This window comes from Mycteria americana, chromosome 19, assembly GCF_035582795.1.
Source record: "Mycteria americana isolate JAX WOST 10 ecotype Jacksonville Zoo and Gardens chromosome 19, USCA_MyAme_1.0, whole genome shotgun sequence".
In the NCBI taxonomy this organism is placed as follows: Eukaryota; Metazoa; Chordata; class Aves; order Ciconiiformes; family Ciconiidae; genus Mycteria; species Mycteria americana.
The window spans coordinates 3,686,223-3,713,069 of record NC_134383.1 but is presented as its reverse complement, the minus strand read 5'-3'; the positions used below and the strand labels follow the sequence as shown (position 1 = coordinate 3,713,069).

General features: G+C 46.1%; 2 protein-coding genes across 7 annotated transcripts in view; both read right to left on the bottom strand.

Moving 5' to 3' along the window:
• GRIK4 (glutamate ionotropic receptor kainate type subunit 4) overlaps positions 1 to 5,684 on the bottom strand; it is a 217,296-nt gene extending 211,612 nt beyond the window's left edge. Inside the window, exon 1 of the mRNA XM_075521256.1 lies at positions 5,634 to 5,684. The gene's annotated coding sequence lies outside the window, so the exon portion shown is untranslated. The remainder of the gene's footprint in view (positions 1 to 5,633) is intronic.
• Positions 5,685 to 17,536: 11,852 nt separating this feature from the next.
• ARHGEF12 (Rho guanine nucleotide exchange factor 12) overlaps positions 17,537 to 26,847 on the bottom strand; it is an 81,762-nt gene continuing 72,451 nt past the window's right edge. For all 6 annotated transcript variants that reach the window (XM_075521316.1, XM_075521318.1, XM_075521321.1 and 3 more), the window contains 4 exons: positions 25,468 to 25,953; positions 23,469 to 23,782; positions 22,612 to 22,684; positions 17,537 to 21,982 (listed from right to left, as the gene is read on the bottom strand). In XM_075521316.1, coding sequence (XP_075377431.1) covers positions 21,972 to 21,982; positions 22,612 to 22,684; positions 23,469 to 23,782; positions 25,468 to 25,953 — 884 coding nt within the window. In that variant the 3' untranslated portion in view covers positions 17,537 to 21,971. The remainder of the gene's footprint in view (positions 21,983 to 22,611; positions 22,685 to 23,468; positions 23,783 to 25,467; positions 25,954 to 26,847) is intronic.

Below are 26,847 nucleotides of genomic sequence, written 5' to 3'. Positions count from 1 at the left end.
TTGTAACGCTCAAGTCTGAGTTACACCCCGACTGCTGCTCCACGGGCTGAACCACTGGCACGCTCGAATCCAGCAGCCTTGTCTCTTAATTCTTCCAAATGTTTAGCAGCAAAAGCAAACCCCTTTTGTTGGCACACTCGCTCTCTGTAACCCAGCTCTGATGCATTTCCACCTCCAAATCATTAAAGATAATAAATAAGCCTAGCCTCAGTGTGAGGAACCTTCACATAATCACCTACCTATGCTCCAATCAGCACTCCTCCATTACACTTCTAATTTCTACAGCTTAACTAGGAAAGCCGGCACCAAACTCTGCCCCTTACCCTACAGCTATTTATTGCCCACATTCTGCTATTTATTTCCTAAAATAGTCTCTTCTGGGTGGATCTAATTAAAAATCCAAATAAATTGGGTCCATCGGTACATTTTCAGTTTGCATTTTATTAGCCTTCCAAATGGCAAGCAGCATTAGGAAGGTAGGTTTCCCTACTGCACACCCATCCTCTTCATAAAAGCTATGGCGACTTGAGCCCCAAGGTTAGACCCATCCAAATGTCTGAGTGACAATTAGGCCCCCCCAGCCAGCACACAACAGAAGCAAAACTCACCTGCCCAATATCCTAGCTCTTCCTCAGCTTTGATTTCTGTAAAGGCATCGTGCGGCCAAACCACTCCTGTTTTAGCTGGCAGTTCCCTTTGACCTCCCGGGCTCCTGCCTCAGAAACTTCGCAGCCAGGAGGAAGAGCTGTCCCCTTCGTGTTAACCCCTGCTGCTATTTCACACTTTCTTTACTTCAGGGCCCTCAGATGAACCATGCCAGTCCTACTGATTTACAACACCTAGCTTTCTTCCTTCAGTCCATTAATTCCTCTTTAAACAATTCAATCATCGCTAATTTCCTGCAAATGGGATTTCCTCAACATCCTGGTGCAGGGCAACGACTCCCCTTTTCCCCTAGCCGACTCTGCTCTCTGCCACAGCTCCTCATACCTCCTGGGGCCCAGGGAGCCTCCATTCACTGCTGCTGCCCTTGGAGGCATTTCAGCATCCTACAGTCGCTTAGCCGTGTTAGACACCACCTACGCAGCGCTGCTTATGCCACGCTACACCCAGGAACACGAGGAGACTTTTCCCAGCCCCAGCAAGGTCTCCCACAGAGACAGAACAATGAGCAAACAAAGCAGAGGACAACATTACAGCTGGCAGGTCCCGTGTCCAGCTCACCGCATTTGGCATACTCATAGAGAGAAGCTGGTGTCGAGAGCGCTACAGAAATCACAGCTAAGTCTCCTTTCTCATCTCTTGTAAGGCACCCGCAGGCATATGGCTGAAAAGTACCCGAGGAGTCCCACGCTTACTTCTTTATTTACGTTAGCTCCTATTGACACTAGTTGAGCATTTTAAGGTACAGGAAACATTTCTGATTTTACTGCCTTGATAGCTTTTGAACTGCTTGAAGCTTGCCAGCTCTGTTCTACCCATCAGCCACTCCCTGTTGACCAACGTGGCAACGACCCTGCTCAAGCTGGTCCTCGCTATATTTTCCTCCACCTTCATTAAAAGTAACTGCGACAGCCAGCCCCGTTTACTGTAGCATGCCGAGTCTTCCACAGGCACCAGAACAAACAACACAAAAAGCACTGTTATATTAACACCACAAATTGTCCTTCCAAGCCATGTCCCACAGATGAGAGGAAAAGTTATTATGGGGATCCTTAAAACTGCTCCATCACCTCCTCATAGGTTTTACAATTTCTTTTATCTCTCCAAGGCCCCCCTTTTTCTTGTCGGAGAACCCACAACAGTGTTAATAGTTCCCCTGAGAGGGTACAGCCTGACAAACGGGCGTTTGTAGTCCCCTGTGCACACCAACAGCTGTGCGGTAGTACCACAGCCTCTTTTCTGTACAAAGCTGAAAGCTAAGTTTTCCATTCCTGTATAAAGTTTTCATTATGAAGTCACTAATATCCCATTGATTTCTCCATATCATTCCCTCAAGTCTAAGAAACACCCTTCGAGCTGTTCTCATCTTGTTAGACCACAATTTCAGTGTGTTCTTCCCATTCACACACAGCAAGAGGTTCCTTGTATTAACAGATACCTCAGCCTTGTATACGCTGCCTTGGAAGCCTCTTGCCCAGAGCAGAAAACATTTCTGAGAAGACTTGCAGAAACTTTTGTCTAGCCTCCTGCCTGCCTAGAAGCATGAAAAATAAATAAATTCTGACCCTAATGAGTGCTGCACATGAAGATCTCCCCCCAAAGTCAGCGAGAATCAATATCCACAACCCAGGCACAGCAGCAAGCCTTTAAAAAGGGCAAGACACTGACCGTCTGCACATGCTTAGTCCTGAGTGAATGCAGAATAAAGCTTAAGCCATCTTCAAAGAAAATGAAGTTTCTTGAATGAGGGAGTTCTCTGCCTGTATGGCCCAGTAACATTCGATTCTAAGCATGCATCTGCTCCTTCCCGGTCCTCTACCACTTCTGTCACCCCGTGCTCCTCCTCTCCCCTGCTTCCTTCTACCCTGCTTTTCCCTCTTTCCTCTCCTCCACTGACAGAAAAGCCCATCCTTCCTTCCACCCACCCGTGCAGGCACTCGCTCCCCACCCAGGCTCAAGCATCCCCCGCTCCGCATGCACGCTCAGTAAAAACACACGGCTTCTCTTGCAGCCAAAGGGGTCCACGGCCTTTCCTGGGTCTCCTCTGGCCCTATGGCACACGCAGAACCAGCTGGTTCTCCCAGAGAAAGAGGAACCTAAACCAACACGGTCAAGGCAGCTGTTGTAGCAGAAAGCTGAGATCCTATGTGGCAGTCAGATGCTTTCCCACCAGAACTCGTGCAATCAGCTAGCATCTAGCTGATGATCTTCCCCAAGTCCTGGGTGAGTTTTAAGTTCGCTCGCTGCTTTTCCATCAAGCAAAGAAATCAGCATGAGTGCGCACACACAACGGCGGAGATGGGATTTCCTGACACACTTTAGCTTTCAGAATAGATAGTTTGGAGGCAGCACTGCACATACCTGCCTTGCTGTTCCTTTGATGAGCTCTCTGAAGACCAGCTCCCTCGAATCATTTGCCATTCACCCACAGATTGCTGCATGCCCCTTGGCAACTGGGTATTTAGGCCTTTGCCAGCCCACATGACTCCTTGCCTTATTGCCCTTGCACAGCTCGCAAAAGACATCTCCAGCGAGAAGCTTGCAGGCGGCAGCAGCACTGTCTCTGTGTGTCTCCCAGACCTGCAGGCAGCGGCTCTAAACCCCCCATTTAGAGCCAACCTTTCACAGGTGACTCTTCTCAGGGAGACGTTGATACCTTTATCATCCTTGCTCTCTCCCCTTCCCACTCCCCCAGGCAGGGCTCTGGGAGCCACACTGGCCTGCCCCCACCCACAGCCCTTCATTTCGGGGTTCACCTTCCTCCGGCACCCTGTTCCCACCACCAAGAGCAGAGGCACCATCCCCACGGGAGCCAGCCCACAAAGGGTCAAGAGAAATGGCCACTGAAAGAAGAAAACAGAGCATTCTCATTTGCTGTGCTGACACTCTAAAGCCCTCTTTCTGCTCAGCACAGCCTGTCGGCTCCCTCTTCCCCACATCCCAGGCACAGGTGTCTCTACTCAGGGCATTGATTCATGCCAGACATGGGGAAAGAAGCACCTGCAAACCAGAAAGAGCCACACAGCAACTTTCCCAACTTCTGGCTTTGCTGATCAGGCCCAGCCCTGAAATGGAAACCAATGGGGAAAGGTTCAGCTGCTTACCGTCTATTTCTCTACCCAGATGGTTCCCTTCAAATACACAGCCTAATATGCATAAATACTAAAGCAGACTTGCATCAAGACACTTTAAAAATGCCTTGGCATGGTGGGGGCCTCACTGCAGATTGCTTTCAGAGAGCACACTTCTACCCCTATGCGAAATGAAGACTAAAGCAAGCCATGGCAGAAAAGCACCGAGTAGAGTTAACATCCACCTCCTACCTGCGAGCACACACGTCCTAACACCCAGGCGCTGGTCGCACAAGCAGCCGCTGGCTGCTGCCAGCAGCTCTACAGGAGCGCCAGCGACTCCATGGGGACGCTCGCTCGCTCTCCGATGCTGTAGACCCCGGCTCCCTACCCAGGCAAGGCTCTGCTCTCGGCTAACTGCAGCCGTCACGTCGAGCCGGGATGTGGCTGCTGAACGTCTTCTCGGAGCAAAGGCTGTCTCGCCTCAGAGAGACAAAGGGACCGGTTCCTGCTGGGGGCAAGCAGGGGAACCTCCCGCTGCCGCGGCGTGGGGCAGCCGGTGCCTGCCGGCACTCCAGCAGGAACGCTGCCCAGGATGCAGTGGCAGAGCGAGCCGTCCCTAAGCATCTCCTGCTAGCAGAAGGCCCCCAGGGAGGCAGGGCACAGCTCTGGATCCTCCAGCAAGCAGCACCTCGCCGCAAAGGAGGCAAGTGTGGGAGACGAAGCAAACCTCACGAGTGTTAGGTTAACTTTCCCGAGGGTCACAACCTCGAGGTCTCAAGCCTACCAGGCTGGGAAAGAAAGAGACCTGACGATGATAAGAGCTGAACAGCACTTGCAGCATCTCTCGCCTATGCAGAGCTCCCAGTCAGAGCTGCAAGCTATGCCAGAGTTCATGCATAAATAACACGGAATAAAGTTGGGCCTAGGAAGAGGTTTCTGCATGGAGTTTTCCCCCACTGCCCAGAATCAACACTGCTTGTTCATTAAAGGAGAGTCTGTGTCAGCATCAAACCTGCCCGTCTGCACATACAATGAGTACCTAAGACAAATTATTCACAAGCACAGCTCCACTGAAACGCATTCCAGAACAATGAACCTTGTCTTTCCAATCCAAAGCCTGAGAAAAATACCTGTTAAAGAGCATTTTCCTCGCTGCTTATGACTGTAGCACGCAGGCTGTGAATACAGCAACACACAAGTACACGGGGGGCATCCATTCCAGCCAGCCCCGCTCCCGTTCTCCACTACAGATGTCCACCACACACTTCCACATACTGGAGACATCCCGGGAACCGTTCCCAGGTAATCCGTAGGAGTTGTAGCCATACGGAGTCCCCCCCTCCCCGCACTCTTTGAACTTCAGCTCTCCTGAAAGGTGGGGTATGGCGTTTTGCAACTCTCGCTACGCTAAAAATACTGCGGCCGCCAACAACCCCCCCCAGGGCTGGTAGGAAAGTCCTTTAGCAAGTGCTGCCGTGAGAGCGGGCGGACGGGGATGACTGCCGCCGGCAACCATCGAGAGGCTGGCAGATTTCGGCTCCGGTTCGCACCTCGCTCTCGGGGGCTGAGGCTGCTCGGGGCTCCGAGCGTCTCCCGGCCCCGCGGCTCTGCAGCGGCGGGCGAGCGGCTCTCCCCGGGGGCCGGAGCGGGCGGCGGAGCCGGAGCCGGGGCAGGGGCCGGGGCCGGGGCCGGGGCCGGGGCGGGCATCCCGCGGGGGACCCCGGCCGGCGCTCCCGCCCCCGGGGAGCGGTGTCGCCGGGGGACGCTGCCTTCGAGCGGCGGGGCCCCGCCGCCCCCTCCCCGCCCGACCCTCCCTCTCTCCCCCCCTCTCCCCCCCTCCGGCAGGACGCGGGGACGCCCGACCCCTCGCCGCGGCGGCCCCCGGGCGGCTCCTACCTGGGCTGGGCGGCGCGGCGCGGCTCTGCCCGCGGCTGCTCCGGCCCCGCTCCGACCGCGGCGGCGGCGGCGGGCCCCCGGCGGCGAGCGGGGGAACTGCAGGGGGCGGGGGGCCGCTGCCGGGGCCCGGCGCCGCGGGGCCGCGCCGCGGGAAGGGGCTGCCGGGCGCGGGGGCCCCCCCGCGGGCGTGCGGGGCGGCGCGGGCGGCGCCGGGGCGGGAGGCGAGGGGCAGGGGTGAGGGGAGGGGTGGCGGGCAGGGGGTCGAGGGAGGGAGGGAGGACGGGGTCGGGGTGGCGGGAGGGCAGGGGGCCGGGGCCGGAGGGAGAGGAAAGGGCAGGGTGGAGGGACGCAGGGAGGGCAGGGGACGGAGGGAGGGTAGGGGCTCGAGAATGGAGAGGGGAAGGAGGGCAGGGGAAGGATGGCGGAATGGCAGGAGACTGGGGATAGAGGGAGCGCAGCGAGCTGGGATGCAGCGGGGGCAGGGGACTGAGGAGGGAGGGAGGGAGGGAGGGCAGGGAGCAGTGGGCACTGGGACTATTGCTTCTGAAAGCGATCGGTTTTCCTAAGCCCAGACTGAGCACTCCGGGGAGGGATAAGCAATTTTTGGAAAGGCTGTGCCTTCTCCCCACACATCCCAAATCCTTAACTGCTTTGGGATTCCCTGCTATTAGCCGGGGCCCTGGCTGTCCCCACGTGTCCCCTCCTTCTGCACTGCCTGAGAAGGACACAGGGTGAGATACTTTTGCCCACAGCTCCTAAAATCTTCATATTAAATGTCAGTCTCCTCCTTGTGCCCTGAACAGTATTGCATGCTGGGCAAGAGACATCACCTAGCACTGGGAAACTGGCAGGAGTGGGACAGTCAGGACCTGTCCTACAGTGCACGGCTGAGAAATGCAGCACCAGACGGTCAGTTCCCAAAGCAGTGTCCCTGTAGGCTGTAATGCTCCAGCCTTCCCTGCTACACTGCAATTTTGTTTTCCTGTTTGTTTTTAATAGTGAGAAAAGCAAAGCTTTTAAACCATCAATTAACTGGACTCTTGCATTAGGAGCAATGAACTATTATTTGACAGAAATTCATCTTCCGCTCCTGCTGAGAAGAAATAAGCTGGAGGAAAAGCATCAGCTTCACAGGAGAAAAAAAAAAAAACACGCTTCTGCTTCAGAGACAAATTACTCATAAGATACATAGGTAACAGGCACAGGGTGCTTTGAGCTCATCCCTTTTACACATCATTTCCCTTAGGACAACAGCTACAAGTCAATTGCTTTGTGAATGATCCCTGTGCCTTTGCACCAGTGACCCTGCCCAACAGGCCATTCCAAGCATTTATTATTCTCAGAATAGAAGAGCATTTCCCTATGTCTGGGCTGCATTTGCTTTTAATTTACGGTTGTGGCCCTCGAAGTCCAGATTCACAACTGTCTGGGCCGCAGCTCAGTACTGCACGGGGCCCTGCTTTCTGCTCGTGTCTGAGGACGGGCAGAGCAGGTGGCAGCGGGGGTCTGGGAGGCAGGAACACACAGCTCTGGTTGGCAGAGCTGGGGTTGCTTCCGGACCGAGAGCCATCTCTGTGCAAACTCAGAAGTGGGAGATAGGCAGAGCCTACCTCTTACCGCAGCGCTGACCACACCTGAGCCAGGCAGGGCTTCCTCTGTACGCCCTTCGCAGGCATGATCCAGCCCGATGCTGCATCCTCCTCCTCGCTCCTGCCCTCTCCTGCCTTTGGAGGGGTTTGCTTGTGCAACCTCCCGGCTTTCTTTTAGACATCTTTTGCATAGTTCAGGTACATCTCTGCATAGCCCTAAGTCCTTCATGCAATTATTGGAGCCTCGGCCTTGTTATACTCACAGAAGGTAACTTAAGACCTGGAAAGCTAATCAAGGCCTTCGCCTCAAGAGCTCCCTGAGCCATCCTCTGGCACGGTATAAATCAGTGCAGAATCACAAAAGTTAGGGCACCCTTGTCAGCCAACAGCAGGTGAGAGCTACCTCAAAGCAAGCAGTCCAGAAGATACAGCTATCCAGATAGTTGTCTGTGGTCTCCAGGGACCTGGAAAGCAGAAGGCAGATGTGCTGCCTGACCCTGCTCTCCAGACAGGCAGTGTGAAGCCTTCCTGTCCCCTCACCTGTGATGGGCAAACCTCCAGCTCAACAACAGGGGCTGCACACCCTCCCTCACCACCTCATCAGGACGGGTCCCGTCCCATGAGTCTTGCAAGACAGAGTGAAGGACAGCATGGCTGAGCTCAGTCCTGCTCCCTTGCCTCCCCCTTCTTTCCTCCTTGCCCGCTCTTGAAAAGCTCAGTCTCTCCTGCTGCAAGTCTCACCACTAAGTTTGAACAAAGATAGCTGGATTCCAATTATTTCCAACCTCGTTTACTCTCTCCAGTTTCTGAGACAGTTGTGTTTTATTTAAAACCTTTTGGGATCTTTGTGCTTGAGATAATTCAGTAAGGGAGCAAATGCAGTAGAAACTGTCTGCAAATAAATCTGGTTTGGTTTGGTTTGGAAATAAAAAGGAGTCTAACCATAAGAGAAAGGTTTTGAAACTGCCTTCTGATACAAAGCATGTGTGGGGAGAGGAGAGGGAGGGAAGCCATCCAAGTAGTTTATTTTAAAATGAGTTTGGTCATTTTATGAATGAGGTTATCTGACACAGGTGCCTGCAAAAGCAAGGGAGGTTGATGACGTAGAAAATCCTGTTTGTGGAAGGAACTATTGTTGTTGTAAGACTATAAAACCAAAGATTACAGAGGGTTTGGGATCCCCCTTACACTCAGGGGCACAGAAAGACAGGGAAAAGACACTGATACGTTCGAAAGCCAGAGAGGCAGCATCTGTCCCAGGGCTCAGAGACAAAGGACCCTCTGGGGTGTTCAGGGCAGAGCACTGGTCCCCACTGCACCAGACAGCCCTGAAAGCTCCTTCTCTGGGAGTGACTGCTAAGATGCTCCCTAAGGTCAGCAAGGCACAGCAGGGAGATCAGATGGTCTTAGAAAATGAGTTAATTGTCCAAAACGGGAGCTCAAAACAATAGTTGTACTATTGCAGGTCCAGCTCAATCCAGACCAAAACATGCTTTCCCCGACAGTAGCTTTACTAGCTGTGTCCACGCAGGGTGTAAGAAAGCCTGCAGTGATGCATATGGATCCGTCTGCCCCTATTTTCACAAACAACAGGCTGTTTGTTCCATGGAATAATCTAACGTCAGATCCAAACATCTGGGGGAAATAGCCACCATCAGTAATCGCACTGCTTACCTCATGGCGTATTATATATCTAAGCAATTAAATTATCTTTTCCCTCTCAGTTGCACTAAGAGGGGCTCTGATCTCAAATTGACGTGAAGTTGAGTCGTGAATCATTTAAACAACTGCTACATTTATCTTCATAGGTGGCTATATTTCAGCAGAAGAGTAAATAACAGTACCACTGTAAAAAAGAGTCAGTCAAATGCATGAAGTACTGAGAGATTTCTGGGGATAAAAGACATTGCAAAAGGCAAGATTTCTCATTTGATTGAAATATAAAAAATAAATCTATTTTATATGTGCCAGATTTTTTCGTCAAGGTTCGTAACAACTTTCTATTGGTAATAGAACATGCCCAAATTAGATAATTTTATAGATAAGAACAGCTTTGAAGGAACCGGTTAGCGGAGTAAGTATCTTGTGGTAGTTACATAAAAAAGCCCATCTAATTATATATATATATTTAGATGGCTCAAAGAAGTTAGTAGGATGAGTTAGATAAATAAGGAACATTTTGTGGAACAGTTTGTTTGCTTTCTTTTTTATGCAAAAGAAAATGTGTGTGAATTTAAAAGAGCTAAAGTCAGAAATGGCATCTGCGATCCTGATGCAAAATTTGGGGGCATAACTAGTAATCCCAGCTGAAGAGGCTGGTCCGCACCCTGTGTTGTGTAACTCCCTGCCCCCAACGCACAAAGGTCCAAAGCTTTCCCCTGGGCGAGGATGTGCCCCTGCCAGGTCGCCCGCGGCATAAAATGCAAGAGGTGCGCGCGTGGTGGCAGGATCCGGGCCCTATGAAATAAGAAGTGTGGAGGCTACCACTGGCGTTTCGTTGGTTTGTTGTCCGCAGCCAGGCATGCAGATTCCCCAGGCGCTCCGGGTGAGAGATGACTTGCCTTACAGGCCTGTTTCCCGGAGATGTGGAGGCCCTGCTGCCACACTGGCATTACTAACCTTGCACCAGCTACTTCTACGATCGCAGTGATCGTTTTCGCTTGAAATGCAGCGCTATGCCCCCGTTCACTGAAATTCCTGGCTACCAGTGTTAGGCTCCAACCAACAGCTGGGTCACTCGGTCTCAGGTCCTTTCTAGGCCATATCTTACCTATTAACAGCCTTCATCCTTACACTTCTGCTTATCCCTGATTTTGAAAGCAACCCATTCCATTAACTACCATTTAATCTCATAAATATATACATATGTATATAGTTAGTGCCTACCCTTTCCAAAAGAGATTGATTACGTACCCTCTCAGGTGCTGTACACACAGGGAGACAATCCTGGAAGATCAGAGCATTTAAAGAAGGTTCAAAGAAGCATGCGCGGTGCTTTGCCCTTTTAGAGAGGGGAAACAGAGGGCTGGAGCAATGACACGATTTCAGTAAGATCACACAGGTTGTGTAGCACATCTCAGAACTAAACCCAGACCACCTTTAGTCACTGCCCTTGTTTTCACAAGGAGATCTATCCTCTTCAGACAATAATAAATATTGGACTGATTATTTGCAAAGGGTTTATCTTCACTTGCATCTTAGTTTTCCTTGGTTTTTGATGTTCTCTTCCTTGTAATTACTGCCATCAAAGGATGTTTTCTCCTGTATGCATTCCGTTCACACACCAAAGAAAAATAAAAGCAGCCATTTGAAAAGCAAGGCAAAAAAAATCCAACCAAAAAAAAAAACCCAAACCACCACCACAAACCCCACCTCTCTTTGAAATGTGGTGAAAGCAAAAGATTAAGACTTTCAGGTGAGAAATAATTAAGAAAAGGGAATAACGAAGAATGAAACTGACTTCAGAGATCTCAGCAGCAGGCTGGTCCAAGGACTAAGGACACAGCCTGGAGAGGAGGAGACGCTGATTTAGCTGCTCTGGGCTCTGACATCGACTGACTCGCCCTCCGAACCCAGGAAGAGCATTGCGCCTTCCCCATCTTTGCGATGGATTCAGGGAACTCCAGCCCTGAAGTCTCTGCTCTGGCTGTCACTCCTGTGGGGCACATTAGTCCGCCCTTAACCCTCCACCAATTTATAAAGCCTCTGGTCTTCAGGGAAATGGTGCTCAGAGATGCAGAGCCACCTTTTATCTCTCCAGTGTCCGAAGGAACCGTAGATGCCCTGGACTCACTTGTCTCTCAGGGTTGGCCAGTCCATGTACCAAGCTCTCCTGAGCCGGCGAATGCTTTTCTGAGTTGAGCTCCGAGTACCCCATTCTGATTTTTCTCATTGACACAATGCACGATATTTTCCAGCACTAATACTTCTCCGGAGAGTTAAGAAAGTAAAGCAGAGAAGACAAAGGCTCAGGCCTAGGATGGTGCGCATCAGCATGGTCACCTGAACAGAAAGATTTAGATCTGCTGAGAATCCAACCCCCAAGTCCCTTAAGCATATTTCAAGTGCAGAGCAGAGTCCCAGAGGAGCAGCTGGAGCAAGGCGGCCACCCCAGCACATGCTTCTGAGATGCAGACCTTGGTGCAGGAACATGTGCCATCGGAGGACTGGGTTTACTGAGAAGAAAGAGAAGCCAAGACTAGAGTCTTTCCCTGCTCCTTTGCTAATACTGGCTAAGCTACTACGAGCTCTCCTATGTATGTGACTGACAGGGGACGTCCACGGTCACTGCCATTCCAGGTGGGCTGCAGCTGCTACTTGCAACAGCATTGGCAGCATGGAAGAAATACTTTTTGGGGTGTTGGGTTTTTTTTCATAAGGTGGACTGGTACTGTCCTACCTCACATAAGCATTTTCTTTTTGCCAACTCCAGACCAGATACAGAGCTCACGTTATAGAGAGAGACAGATGAGCAATAGCTCAGCAGTGACAGGGGTAGTTTTATTATAGTGGAATAAAGAAATTGCAGAGGAAAAAAGATGAGTTCAATATAAGATACAATTGAGGCTATTTGACTTCTGCTGCATGCATCCACTAAAATGATGATGATGAATGGGTCAGAGGGGCTTTCAAAACATTGTGAACCTCTTTCTTCCAGGACAGAAGTTACCAAAAAAAAAAAAAAAGGGCTAAAAAAATGTCAGTATTTGGAGTTGCAATACTAGGTAAAGGGCATGCACAGCAGAACATAGAGCAGGCAGTTCTATAATCAAGTTCTTGTGTTGAATAGTAAACCAACACCAGAACTGCTAGAGAAAAGGGAGGGCATCTGTTCTGCTCTGTGCTGTCTAATGAGACTTCAGAGATTCAAAAGGAGAGAGTAGAATTAGGAGGAGTGGAAACCTCCAGCAGGATTTAAAAATGTAGTGAAGACCCACAGAGAAGTGTTTAATCTCCTTCTCATCACAAAGGTCAAAGGGAAACAGATGGAGTTGTATCAAATACATCTTTATAAAACTAAAGAGAACGTGTTCTTTCAAACCAGAGCTGACAAGAGGCCAACACAAAGCTTTCTCCTTTCCATGCTAATTCAGAACTGAGATGTTGTTTTAGTACCAGAAGTGGGATCTGAATTGAAGCTTCAAGAGTCAGGAGGAAGGAAGATGTGCTCATTAATATCCTAGTATAACAATAACCTCAGATAATACGAATTATTGCAAAACCTCCAGAGAGCTGATAGAAATGTAGATTTACTCTCCCATCCATGGAGCTCCACTTAATACAGTTTATTCAGCAGCACTGAGTAAATATCAACAAGAAGGTTAAAATATTGAGCAGGGAAAATACTTCACACTGAATAAGCTGCAGACATCTGGAAACAAACAAACTGGTGCAAGAAAGCAGCAGAGATATTTTGGGCATTTTATTCTGCCAGAAGCTCAACTGATGATTTGCAGCTGTGTCATGGTTTAACCCCAGCCAGCAACCAAGCCCCACCCAGCCTCTCGCTCCCCCCAGCGGGATGGGGGAGGGAATCGGGGAGTTAAAGTGAGAATACTTGTGGCTTGAGATAAAGACAGTTTAATAGGGAAAGAAAAAGCCACACACAAGCAAAGCAAAGCAAGGAATTCCTTCGCTCCTTCCCATGGGCAGGCAGGGGTTCAGCCATCTCCAGGAAAGCAGGGCTCTGTCATGTGTAATGGTGACTTGGGAAGACAAACGCCATCGCTCCGAATGTCCCCCCCTTCCTTCTTCTTCCCCAGCTTTATATACTGAGCATGACACCATATGGTATGGAATAGCCCTTTGGTCGGTTGGGGTCAGCTGTCCCAGCTGTGTCCCCTCCCAGCTTCTTATGCCCCCCAGCCCACTCGCTGGTGGGGTGGGGTGAGGAGCAGAAAAGGCCGTGGCTGTGTGTAAGCCCTGCTCAGCAATAACAAAAATATCCCTGTGTGATCAACACTGTTTCCAGCACAAATCCACAATATAGCCCCATACCAGCTACCATGAAGAAAATGAACTCTATCCCAGCCAAAACCAGCACAAGCTGTAAACTCCCATCTGGTGAGGAAGAAGGGGAGAAATAGATGCTCACTGACTGAAGAAGGGAGCCCCGTCTGTTTTTTGGTTTGCAGTATGGAGAAATGCAGGGAGGAATCTGCACAGGCATCTCAAGCAAGGAACACACTTCTCCCAGAACTATTTTCCAAGAAGTGGTCATCAGTTAATGGGGCTGGAAACCAATTTGCAACGCTTCCAACTCTTCAGAATGGCTCTGAAGTCTCTCGCACAGTAGCAGCCATATTTTCCTACTTTGTCGTATCTCACGCTTTCTGGGCAGCACTGCTCCGAGATTTCCAGTGTAGAGCTGAAAGTTGTATCAAAACTTGTGGCTGCCTAAGCCTCTCCTTCAGAAGCAATCCTGACTCTCCTTTTTAAATCACAGGTGTCTAAGAACTTTTGAAGATCTTTTAAGCCAACACCTTAACACAGACACACGCTACGTAACAATCCCATACTGTAGCATTACACTCATGTGCTTACCATCTAGATGTTGGATCACACTTAAAGTAAACACATCCAAGCTTTCATTTTTTGTGAGCCGTGCCCTGCCTGGGTCCATTTCTCTGGTAATAAACCTACCCTCACGATAATCAAACTTAAGCAGCAAAGAATACATGCCAGGGACGGGACAACTTCCATTTTATGCCAACCTTCATAAATACTTTGGAAGAAGGAAAACAATAACAATAATCTAAAATCCATTGACTAGTTGATAAAGAGAAAGGGTAATTTATAGCCAGTCTTCAGCAAATAGGAAGGCCACCCTTGCCAAAAGATGTTTCCTGGAACAAAATGGAATAAATAGTCGGTTTTTGCCTTTTGGGGGGCTGGTGGTGGGTGGACAGAACTGCCATCCTCATTGCTCAAAAAGACCCTGGAATCACCGGGTGTGCAAGCAACAGTGGCAAATACCTCTAGGTGAATACTCCTACACCTAGGTAAAGACTAGGGAGGGACACTTCACAAAAAAGACCGGGGGGTGAGTGGCACAGGAGATGCATTGCAAAGTTAGCACTGTTACATCTCAGGATTCCAAAACACACTGCCACTTCACTTAGACTCCAAGCTCTCTGGCCCAGAAATTGGTTTTGTAAAGTTTGTAACACAGTGAAGTCCTCAGTCCCAGCTAGAACTGTCAGGCATTACCACGTAAGAGAGATTCACGGACAAGCATTACCAAACACACCAAGGTTTCTGGGAGCTATGCTGCATGACCGCAATACTTTAAATAACACAACCCAGAAATGACACAAACCCATCTGAAATAAGATTCTTACAATCCTCTCTTGTGTCTTCCTTCCCTATCTATGGCAGGCAGCAAGGAGAGATTAATTCCACGATTGTGGATGTGAAAGAGCCCTAAAAGATGCAGTACAGTTCTCTCCCCTCCCTAGCTGGCATTCAAGGGCAGAGGCTGCAGGAGAATCATAGAAACGGTTAGGTTAGAAAAGACCTTTAAGATCATCGAGTTCAAGACACAAAGCAAAATCTGAGCTGTTTATTTTGAATCATTTATTTACAGCAGCACCGTAAAGGGAATATATAAAATAACATTTAAATAGGCAAAACACAAACAGCATCATTAGGAAAGCATAATATAGCTCAGATTACCAATTATTATAATCTCTCAAGGAGCTTCACATACATACTGGGGGGATGGTGGGGGGAGAGGACTCTAAACATTTGGAAATATACCTAATTTTGTTTATTTTCTGCTTCGGTGCTTGTTTTTTATTCATTTATTTTTATCAGCTTGTCTATCAGAAATGTTAGTGCATCACTTTCCAGGGAAGTCAAAAGCTAAAGATAGGAATATCACAAAACGATAGGGATTCATGTAAAGCATCCTCTGTAGATAATACAACAAAACAGAGGCCTTGGCACAAAACTCTTAGCACAGATGTTCCCTATTAAAAAATTTGCAAGTTCCCTCAACAGCAAGTTTCAATTTCAGTTCTCTTTCAAATTTCTATTTGATCCTAGTGAAGGGAAAATATCCAGCAAAAGAATGGAAATGAAAAGCCTCGAGTGCTCCCCTGCACTGATACACAGAGGAGTATAATATAGCTTCTGTTATGACTGTCCCCATAGGCACTCTATCCCACATCTTGTAAAGGGGGGGCAAGGGCTGCCAAGCACAAGGGTGAAGTTTCATCTTCTAGAAACTCTAAGTTGGTAAAACAGAGCAGTCTAGAGAGGAAAAACAAGTGTCTTGTTCTGCTGCACACATACACACTGTCTTTGTGAACACTCCAGAGAAGGCAGTCTCAAAAAGAACTTGCTGGAAGAAACCAAACTTCTTCAAAGGTATAAAGTTTAAAACCAAAAGACATATATAAGGAAGAAGATTCACTTTACAGAACACAAGCAAACTATCGTTTAAGCCCAATGGAATCCAGCTAACATTTGATATAAAGCTGCAGCCTTTTAGTTGAACAGCAAATGCCTGCAGTTATGCTTCAGGGGGAAAAATTAGTCCAGCAAGACTTAAATGATAAGAATTTGCAAGCTTAGAATCACGTTGAAAGGCTACATACTGACAGTTCCTAACTGTCAAAAGAGATTCCGTTTTAAAAATAAGAATAAGCTTGTAAGTTAATAAAACCAACTTAGTTAATTTCATTGGGTAATGGTTCTGGCTGGATTTAAAACTAGCACCAGAAACCTAAAAGCAACCCCTACAGCAGGTAAAGTGCTGGAGCACGGGAATACAAAACTGACTTGAAACAGAAAGCGAAAGTCACTGCTTAGATTTAATTGTCAAAGATGATAAGATGAGCCAGAGCATTAATGGTGACAGCTACGTTAGATTTTTAAAGTGTTCATTAAATTGCTGTTAGTGACACAAAGAGTGAAATATCAGCGAACAAAAAGCATTCCAGTGGACGCAACAGCGGGTTGTTGCACCCAAGTAGGAAATTCACTACAAAGGGCAACGTTCCACTTCCAAATCACATCTCGCAATTGCAAAACCGAACAGAATGGCCACAGCTGTAGCACAAGCTGTGCAAGACACAACCAAGGCGTCACTTACCTTGGGGAACATCCTGAAGTATCATTCTCAGCTTAGATCAAGCGGCAGATTTGTTTGTTTTCTTCTAGTTGATGTTTTGTGCTAATTCCTCCTTACTGGTCAACACTTAAAGGGAAGACATAGGGATATTCTTCCCTCTACAATAAAGATGGCATTCAATAAAGATTGCATTTGGCAAGCAACCAAACACCACCACCCTTTAAAAGGCCGCTCCCAAACAAGCACTCTTCTGCTGTTGTTTTATTTTGTGAGCTTTCTTTTGCCCTGGTTTAGCACGATACTCATATTATATACCATATGCAGACACCCTGTTAGATTATAGCCTTCATGTAAGACCGCTGTTGAGACCAACACAAAGCAAAGAAGTACAAGTCTAGAATGTGATGGGCGCAGAAGCATTGATTACTTACTGATCTGGAACGTCAACTCTTTCAGGAGGCACATTTGACTTTAGAAAAAGACTAGATATGCACTAACTCATTCTGACCAGCAGAAATTTGGTCAAGGTACTTAAGCATCTGTGAAAGTCTAAGTACGGTGCCTTCAATGTCAGAATTTTTAAGACTTTATTAAAATCTCTTGAGATTCAATAGATCCCCCCTCCCCCCGGTGTTTTTTTTTTTAAAGGGCACAGACCTTTGGAGAAGACACACAAAATGAAATACACTGCTACAAGAAGCTCTTTAAGCAGGGACTGCCAAGTCCAGAAACATCCATTTCTTGCACTGTTTATTCACAAGGTTAGGATGGGGATGAGATACGGACAGTTAGAGTGAACTCATCAACCAAAGTTGTTCAAGTGGCCAAAACATTTCCTCTGAAACTAGCAGGAGACAGCACAGCAGGAGGGGAACCAGTCAGTCATCGGAACTACAGGACCCTTTTCCCTCGACCAGACAACGAAAGCAGCATTTTTGCTCACTTTGCCAGTCAGCTGGGCACAGGCAGTGTCCACAGGAGAGCTCGGCACAGGAGGGCATCTCCACAGCTGCTGGCAGGAGGCTCTTGCTCTCTCCTCAAGGAAGAGTGACTGATCAATAAGAATTGTGTTAACTGGGAGAATTGGAGGTCCCACATTTGCAACAGCAACAACAGATTCTGAAAGGTCATTTGTAGCAGACGAAAGCTTCCTTTGCCGATCAAGACAGTTTGTCCTGCCAAACGCTCCAGGCAATTAAAGCAAAACCACCCCCAAAAAATCCAGCAGACAAAACTTATTTCCTTTAAGCTTATTTAATGATATTTGAAACGCTTAAATTTTCTATTTCCCAGATCCTGAAAACAGATTTTTTTTAAGTGACCAATATTTAATTCCAGAAACATACAACCTTATCAGCTAAGTCATAAAAGAGCTATTTTACAAACATACATCTGGATAATTAGAACAATAAAGTCTTTTTAGACATTCAAACATGATCAGTAAAAATACAAGATTATTAATAAAGATTTTTGTGTATTTTTTAAAGAATACTTCCAGATTTTTTTCTTCTCTTTAAAGTAAATCTCTGTTAAGAGTACATGATTGTATGTTGTACAAAGAAAATAAAAATATTCTAGTATGAAGAGAGCTCCACAAGACTTAATTCAAAATAAAACAGCAGTGTTTTGGCTGCAGTATCCCTTTTGCAGTACATCTGCTTGTCAGTTGGCACCTTTGGGGGAGAGGAGGGAATTAAGGGATTTCTTTGGGGAATGGAGGGAGAAAACAATACCAGATACCATCAAGCACTGAGATTATAATCAAGGGTCACCCGCTGAAGCATCAGACCCCTCTTCTAATAACAGGGACAGTAGCTGTAAATGAGAATATCTAAGTTTTATGAAAACACTGGAAATGGGCATAGTGCTGTCTGAAGGCTGACCAAAACCATCTAGACTTCTCAGGTCTTAAGGTTTACATTCTTCATCATTCTTTCTGATCCCACCTATAGGATGTCAAAGAAATCCCTCCTCCCTACAGACAAGGTGTGTTCAAGAAATCAGAGTGATCAAACACCAGCTTAGCATTTGTTCTTCTATGCTTCTACAGGAGAAGGAAACTCCCCTTTCCAGAAAGCACCCATCTGACTTTTTTGCTTGTCCCTGAACTATATCCCGTAACAGCAGAAGAGAAATCACTTCTCAGAAGGATATGAAAGAATGGTTGCTATATTACATCTTTGTTCTCAAGATAAGAAACCTTTGCTCATCCTGTATTTGGGGAAGAAAAAAAAAACCCCACCACAAACCATTGAGGAGGAGGGGCCGGGGCAAACAAACTAGAGAATGTTGTCCTGCTCTGCTATCTAGTCTGAATAAGGAAACGTACAATCAATTGATCACCAGCCAGGGGCAAATGAAAATACTTCCTTACACTGAAAACTGGAATTTAAAAAAGGGTGATCTTATGGCTTAAAGGGGAAAAAAAACCAAGTGAGAATTCTGAATAGTACATTTGAGTTCCAGCTCCTTCTACACAGCGAGACACGGCCTGAGGTCTGCCATACAGCAGATGTGCTAGAGAGGAAAAAGGAATCCCCCATTATTCCAGGTTACTGCTCTCAGAAGGTAACAAACACCTGACCCCACCATTCTTCTAGAGGAGTAATGCCCTATTTGTGAGGATGATCAATGTAGCATAAGAAGGCCAGCTGAAACAAAAAACAAACAGGACAGAGCACAGTGTGTTATTTATATTGCCCATAAAACTGGGTTCAAATGGGTTGGTCTTCTCTAACATTCCTTAAAGCTCTCTGCAGTCTCCTGCTCTGGAGACTGTCCATTTCATCTAGCACAAAGGCTTCTCTGCCATCATCATTAGCCTGGCATAAAGTCTGGATGTTTCCCCTTTTACTTCTTGAGGGGTGACAGGGACAGAACTGCACCTGACTTCCCAGTGGATTATGTCCAAGGTAGCATTAGGGGATGGTGGGGAAAATTCCACTCCAGCAGGTCTGGAGGCAGAAATGTAAGGATGGCATGGCAACATCAACATTCAGCATTCCCAGCTTTTTCACTGCTGCTACATCTATTAGAGATGAAACAATGTAGTGGAGGATGATGCTACAAAATGCTTATGCAAAGGTGAAAAAGTCAGAGGCAGCATGGGCAGACTGCTCCCCCATGGCCCATCCAAACAGCTATATGCTTCTCATGCAGTATGTTGCTCACCATGAACCTTGAAATTCATGCAACTTGAAGAAAACCAGAGAACCAAGGATTTTGTCTTCAGTCACAAGCAAAGAGAATTAAGCAACCAGGCCTTCAGAGGTCCCATCTTTGCTGGTCTTCCAGCATACTCTTGAAACGCCAGACTCAGCTCTCTCTGATAGCGTTCAGTGGTAATTTTCAATCAACCATGGAAGCCTGATGGAAAGCTTTTAGACAGCTAAGGTCATAATAACTGCTCCTGTTTCTGGAGTGTGTAGGCCCAGGCAAGCATCATGCCAACTGATGACGGGGAGTTGGGGAGAGAACAAGGGTCCTTTTATTTAAGGGAAAAGGGCCTTAAACACCAAGGCTGGCTATAGCCCAGTCCTCTTTCTGGCAGGATCAGGTAAAAGATGTCACATCAGCATGAGGCAGCATTCTAGTTTTGGGGCTTATCAGAAGAATTCTAGATGTTTATAACCGAAGGAACCGTATGGCTGAAGGTGAGGAGGGGAGATCCCACCCACTAAGAATGGAAGTGCTCGGCTAATACTGACAGTATTACAGTAATACAGGTGCAACAGGACAGGCCTTAGTGGGTCCCAAGGAAGAGGAAGCTCCTGCCAGCCTGAAAGAGAACACTTTGGTTTGTGTTGGCAGTGTAATGCTCCGCTGGTGAAAAATGATACTTCGTGCAATTGGCTCTTAAAACAAGAGAAACTCCTCCCTACTCTATAAGGGCTCATGCCTCCAACTTTAACATCAGGCCCAAAATCATCCCCGCTCAACCTCTGTCAATCTTTACATGAACTTATCCCTTGCATATTTCTAATCTGAAGAACAAGAACTGTGTTTTCCTATGTGAGCAGACAAAGGACAGATCTGATTTCTTGCCAGTAGCTAAAGAGAAAATGTTTGTCTTAAAGGAGCAGGGAGTATGATCTTTATGCTGACCAAATACAGATTCTCAGCACTTCATGATGCATGCAGTGATGCAAACAATGCTATAGCAGTTCTGACACGTTAATGGGATTTACAGGTTTGGCATGCTGTTCAGTTTGGGTTCATTAAATAGTTTAAAACTTAGGAAGAGGGTGCAAAAAAGACTGCCTTACACACTTTCCACTAGCAGTTGTATTCACTGTGTCTGTGACACCGGGGACAGCTTGAACCACCCTATGCCAAGCAGGAAGCGCCTGTCCTAGGACCAACTTCAGAGCAGAGGCACAGCCAGCTTAGGCTGTCCAGCGTTAGCTCTGCTGGTAGCCTGATAGTTACCATCTTGTTCCCAGACTGGAAGGAATTCCAACAGCAAAACCCATTAGAACAGGCCTAAGGAAGTACTAAAGAGCTGTTTCAGCCTTCTTTGTTTTGCACATCTCTGTTTCAGTGAGAACACATTGGCACAAATCAGTTTAAAAAAAAAAAAAAAAAAAAAACCACAAAACCAAAAACCAGCCCAACCCCACCCCCCAACAAAACCCCCAAAACCACCCCAAGCCCTCAGCAAGACATACTTTCAGGTACTAAAACTTACTGGCCCTATAATCAGCAGTACCTGTGGCTAACTCAAATGGCAGCCCTTATTCATTCAGTAGTGAATCAGGGGCAGATCTGCCCCACATCTTTGAAACACTTCTGGGTTTGCATTTTTTCTTTTTGATCCAGAGAAGAGTTACAAAAGTGCTGCAGGTCAAAGTATTTTTATCACTTTACAAAGGAGACAATGATCAAAGCCAACAAAGTCAAGAAAAAAATTAAACCTATCTTTCTCCTCTCCCAGTCTAATCTTGCATGTCAACAAAGGAGACCCCTAATGGGAGAGGGGAAAAAGAAAATTTGCCCATCTCAAGTGCCTGGCTATTTAGTGCATGGAAAATTCGTGTTACACGTGGTGACATGAGCAGTTTCCATGCAATTGTTGAATACAGATAGTTCCAGCCACAAGTCATCCTAACACCTTCATAAGTAGCTCTTCGCATGGCAGTTTGATTGCCAGCAGGGAGTGCAGAGTCCAGTCCAGTGAAGTAAAGATACACTTGCACATAGGCACACCCTCTCCCCTCAGACCTGACTTTTGGTTCAGGAGCGGTGGCAGGCAGGGTGTACTGTATGCAGAGGGCTAGAACTGTCACTACCCAATTAAAATAGAACAAAAAAGGCAGATTAAAAAATTAAAATGTGCTTTTGATACACGGAATGAAGTCAAATAAATACATTGATTTTTTTTTTTTTAAATGTCTAAATACATTTTTATATCCTACACCCAAAGCTCTGTACATTTGGTTTGGTTTTTCTGTTCTGAAAAATGGATTTCTGGTAGCAAGGAGAGGAGCAGAATAGAATAGACTCCCTCACTGACAAGATAGTGCAGATGCCCCACAGGGAAAGCACCCCATGCCCATAGAGTATGGTTCACGTTTGGATGGTGCAAACCCTCTTGTCTCAGAGTCCACAAGGAAGACAGCGGGTGCTGTGTCCTGATACTCTTCATCCAATCTTCAGCCACTCCTGAAAACATGACTAGCTTTTGTCTGAAAGGGGGGGGGGGGGGGGGGGGGGGGAGAGAAAAAGAAAAAAAAAAAGGGTGATGAGAGGGGGTGTGTGCAATGACAGATGAATGTCTAACATTTCTGAACACTAGTACTAGCAGAGAAAGCATGTTATGTGAGAGACAGCACGCCCATCTAACCTTAAGACCTTTGTTAGTAATTCCAGCAATTACATCTCTAGGACGCCCAAGGCCTGTTTAAAGGGACCCATGGCAACCACTTTACACAGCATCAGAGACACCCCAGAGAAAGAGAAGACAGATTGTAATCATTTCACATGTTCAGAAGCGTTCCTTTGGGACTTTACATCAATCTAGCCTTCTTTGAAAGGGAAGTTGTACATCCCGAGATGCAGGTCTTTGGCAGGTAGGGGTGAGACAGCTTGCAAACAACCTTTTCAGAGGAAGGAACAAGCTCCTCTGCACATGTGAGTCTCAATGGATTCAACTGACCTTTCTTGGAATCAGCATGGTCTCAGCCCTGTGAGAGCTGCTGAAGTAGGTGAAACCTTTTTTTTGTGCGTGTGAAACATTAATAATTGACTTTGTGCTCTTTGTTTAATGTCTGAAGCCAACATGGTATATGCTACCAGTTACAGTCTGGTTACATACCTGAGTGCTCTCCCGTGGAGGCTGATCCAGCCAGCCCTTGGCGTCGGAGAATGGTGTAGTCTTCCTCAACCTCCTAAAAAACAAAACAAACAAAACAACCCCCCAAAACTCAAGTGGCTGTTTCTCTATTTACTAAGTGAACAAAGAGGGCTCCAAATGGGAAAAGAGAAGTTTCACTGCATGTGAGTGGACTGGAATCACCCATGTTGCTACAGTGACCCACAATGGATCTCAACTCCTTTATCAGGCCTTACATTTGCATGCAATATTCCACTTTCTTTTCCAATTTCAGTTAAATTACAGGCTGGCTACTGACTTAACACGTTAGTATGTCTCATACATCAAGGTGCTATAAACCTTCTACAGCAATGGCTATTATGTATAGAGAATCCCCATCACACGCACAAAATCATTTTGAATATAGTGAGGCTAAAAACGTTGTTATTGGTCTTCTGCAGCTTAGCACCTTCATTTGACATTAGCAGCAGTATGCAACAGATTTGATAAGTCTTTTTATGTCAGGAATTCATATTCCTTAGGTCAGTGCCCCCTTCAAAACTCCATTGTTGCAGGCTTGCATCAGCTTTGTCCTATCCCTGAAGAATCTCTCAAATTCAAATCAAAGCAACATACATACCCGCTAGCTCTAGCAGAACTATTTGCTTCTTGTAACCCACAACTTAATGCAAGCAAAACAGCATCAAGTTTCTGCTTCAAAAAGCTTCCAGAGATAAGAACCAAAGACATAAGAGGCATGGCTGCCTTTCTTCCCCCTCAAAATTATTTTTAAGCTCTTTTCTAAAACAAAACCAAAGGAATATGAAGACACTGATACTGCAAATAGAAACATAGTATACCTTTAACTTTTCAAGGTCATCCTCTATCTTCTGAATATACTGCATCATCTGCACACGTGACTCTATAGAGAAGTGAGGGCTTGCTACAAACGAGCAGGACTCTTCCACTCCCCCCCAGCGTGAGGCCATCATCTCCTCAGCAAACGGGGAGCTTCCTCCATCTGACTGGGTGTCCCGTGGGGAAAGTGGCTGCTGCTGTGCAGAGTCCAAAGAGGTACGGCCACCTGCAGTGCACTGGAGAACTAGAGATGATACCTCCTCATCTGTGGAGCTCTCCTGCACTGTTCCATATCCATCAAGGATCAAATAATTTCCTGTTAAGAGAACAGCTTTTTACTAACACCTCCAGCTCAATAATCACCAAGAACCACTGAACTGTAGACAGTTTAAGCAGACTTTAAGAAAGATAAGTGGCAAGAGGCCCATCTCCTGAGACATTTTAAAATGGATAAGAAAAAGCATTCATGAGCACTACACAGAATAGTGATTATATCAGACCAGACTAGTTTAGTTCTGAATTGGGCTTCAGAGATCATGGCTAGTTTTTGGACTGCAGTTTGAGAATTACATGATTAGATGAGCTAATCGCCTACCTTTCTGTTTTTCCAAAATCTGTGTTTCTATTATAATGTCTGAAAATCCTGCACTTACACTAATGGTACCCGGCAAATTAGACTGCTAGATTTCTAACCTCCACTAACTAGCTATGGTACTGAGGATGCTTTTAGATGGGTTAGCTTTAAAATTTAGCTTGCTGATGATATGTTAAAAGATAAAGCAATTATAGATAGAAATGCTTTCACAACCTACACCTAGCAATAGGATTATATTAAATAATTTCTCTACAGTATTACAGCAAAGCTAGCATGTGGAGTCAGAATTAACTAAAAACAGGTCAATCTTATTTTTATGTCCCTGCACAGTTAAGAAAGTAAACAGCGTAGAAGGTGACAAATAAATTAGATGTTTCAAGTTGTTGGTGCAGTTTTAATAATTTAAAATGTCTCAGTAATTCAGGGAAAGAAAAATGATTTTCAATATGTAGTTGGAAGGCAGCATTCAGACACAAATTGCCTTACTCACATTGACAGAATCCAATTTTTAAATAAAAGCATATTTACGGATAAGAGATTTCAAGACTAATAGTCACATAGAATCTACCTACTAGTAGCTACTTCTACTACAACATGCACATGAGATAAACCTCAACTTGTGTGCTAAATTTAGTGCAGTGTCACCATGTCCGCTGGTCAAAATCACAGGACTTTCCAAACACAAAGTGCGCAAAGTCCCATGAAAGTGCTCACAGCTGCTGTATTAGAGTTAGTTTTCTGCTGAGTTAACAGCTCTACAACCTTCTTGAAGGCTAGAATAGATATACTTTGAGATGCTGCTCAGGTAACTACCAAATATACCGTATGTACTACTACTAATAGAAATAACAAAAATAACAAGCTTTTAAGAGCTTCAGATCGAGGTAAGGTTGCAGGAAACAATTAACAGTGCAAAGCTAAACTGTAAGTTTCTTTTCTGAAGCTTGATCAGGAGAAGCCAACACAGTATCTACAAAATAGCACAAGTCACGGGGGCTCTGTGTGTACAGACTAAGGAAGCGCTTTGCCTTCAGGGAAAACGTTTTCCCTACGGGTCCCAACAGTCAGTTGAGAGATAAAGTGGTCCAGTGGCAACTGCAATCAAGAGCTTGCATTGTGCCCGTGCCTCTGTAATTACAGTCTGTCACAGTGTATTAACCCCACAGTATTTCAGCTTCTCCTTTCATAAAATAGAAAATTCATTAGGTACATGTTTGCACAGCCTTTTTCCGGCCTCAAATGACTGCCAAGGACTGAGAGTTAACTTTAAATGTCCTATACCATTTAAGCAAGAGAGGAAAACATACTGTGATTTCCTTTAGTATCTTCAGTTTAAAACCGAACTCAGGTCTCTAATACTGAATCTACACAGACTATCATGCAATGAGTGAATGAAATATGCTCACCTGAGATCCGTATTTGCACATCCTCTTCCTCCTTCCTTCCCATTAGTTCACTTTCAGATGGATTTTCATCACTGTGAGCTTCTCGAGCATCAAAAAAATGCTCCCCACTTTCATCAGCACCCACCCCTTCCAGCTCTGTGGTTGAGATCTCCAGATTCATACTCATGTGGTCTATTGCTGAGTTACTACTTGATCTGGGGTCTCTCACTATCAGCTGCATGGCATCCCCTGAAGCTGGCGATTCAGCTGAAGTCCGGAGGCCATAACTAGCTGTGGATTCATTAGTTCCGGTTCTCGGAAGTGTTCTGTCTGTTCCAGGCTGGTGAAATTTGTTATTGTCAGAGTGCTGTAGTCCAGGCTCACTTCCACTCTCCGTTTGGGCTTCTTGAGAAACGGTCCTAAACCTGGGAAAGCGCTGCCGGTCTTCAAGGGTCCCCTTCTCAGAAAAGCCAAGCTGCTGTACCAACAATTGTTTCAGCAAGCCCACTGCAAGTAGAGATAACGTTCACAAGGCTTCACAGACCATCACCTCCCTAAACAGCGATTAATCTAGACATAAAGGCCACCCTTTCAAAAAGGTCTCTCTCATAGCAGCCAGCTCTCTCATTGCTCTTGGTAGGAAAAACAGGGATAAAAATAAACATATAAGGTCTGAAGCCTTACTCCACATTTTACCTTACAAGCGAAAGCAAATATGTCAGTACAAGTTCCATCCTGCTTCGAGAAAAACAGAGAAATCATCTACTGAAATTATCCAGCAAGCAAGCTGGAGTGCAGGTAAGCACCCGGGTTTTACCCATGCCCTCAAATGAACTAAAAACTATGGCCGTAATAGGGGATTCCCACCTGAGAAACAAGCATATATTGAGAATATTCCACTCAACTTTGAAAAGACAGATCAAAAAAACCTGAAGGCACATTTTCCCTACAATTTCATGCAAATTTATGCTTGTTTGAACTTCAACCCACATTCCTTTAGCTCTCAAATTATCCCAACCAAACACTTCATAATAAGGACACATTGTTCAAAACAAAAATATGATACTGTCAAGAGCATAAGAACACTGTTCATTCTCACCATATAATGCTCATGTAACACCCAAGATAAGCTATGATTTCATACAACAGAACAGTCACTCATCAACGTGGAAGGCTCTTGTCAAAATGTGAGTGACCCACTGCTGCTGTTAGAGGGCTGCTCTTTTAAGTCTGAATAGTCATGAGATGCTAGGTCACTAATACTATCTTTACACAGCCTGAGACTAAGATTATCTTTTCACTGGTCTCTGAAAACAAGTGCCAAGAACATTTGTACAGCATTCAGAATTAGAAAAGGACTTTGAATCCTGTAAGAAGGAGAAGCATAAATGGATCAAAAGA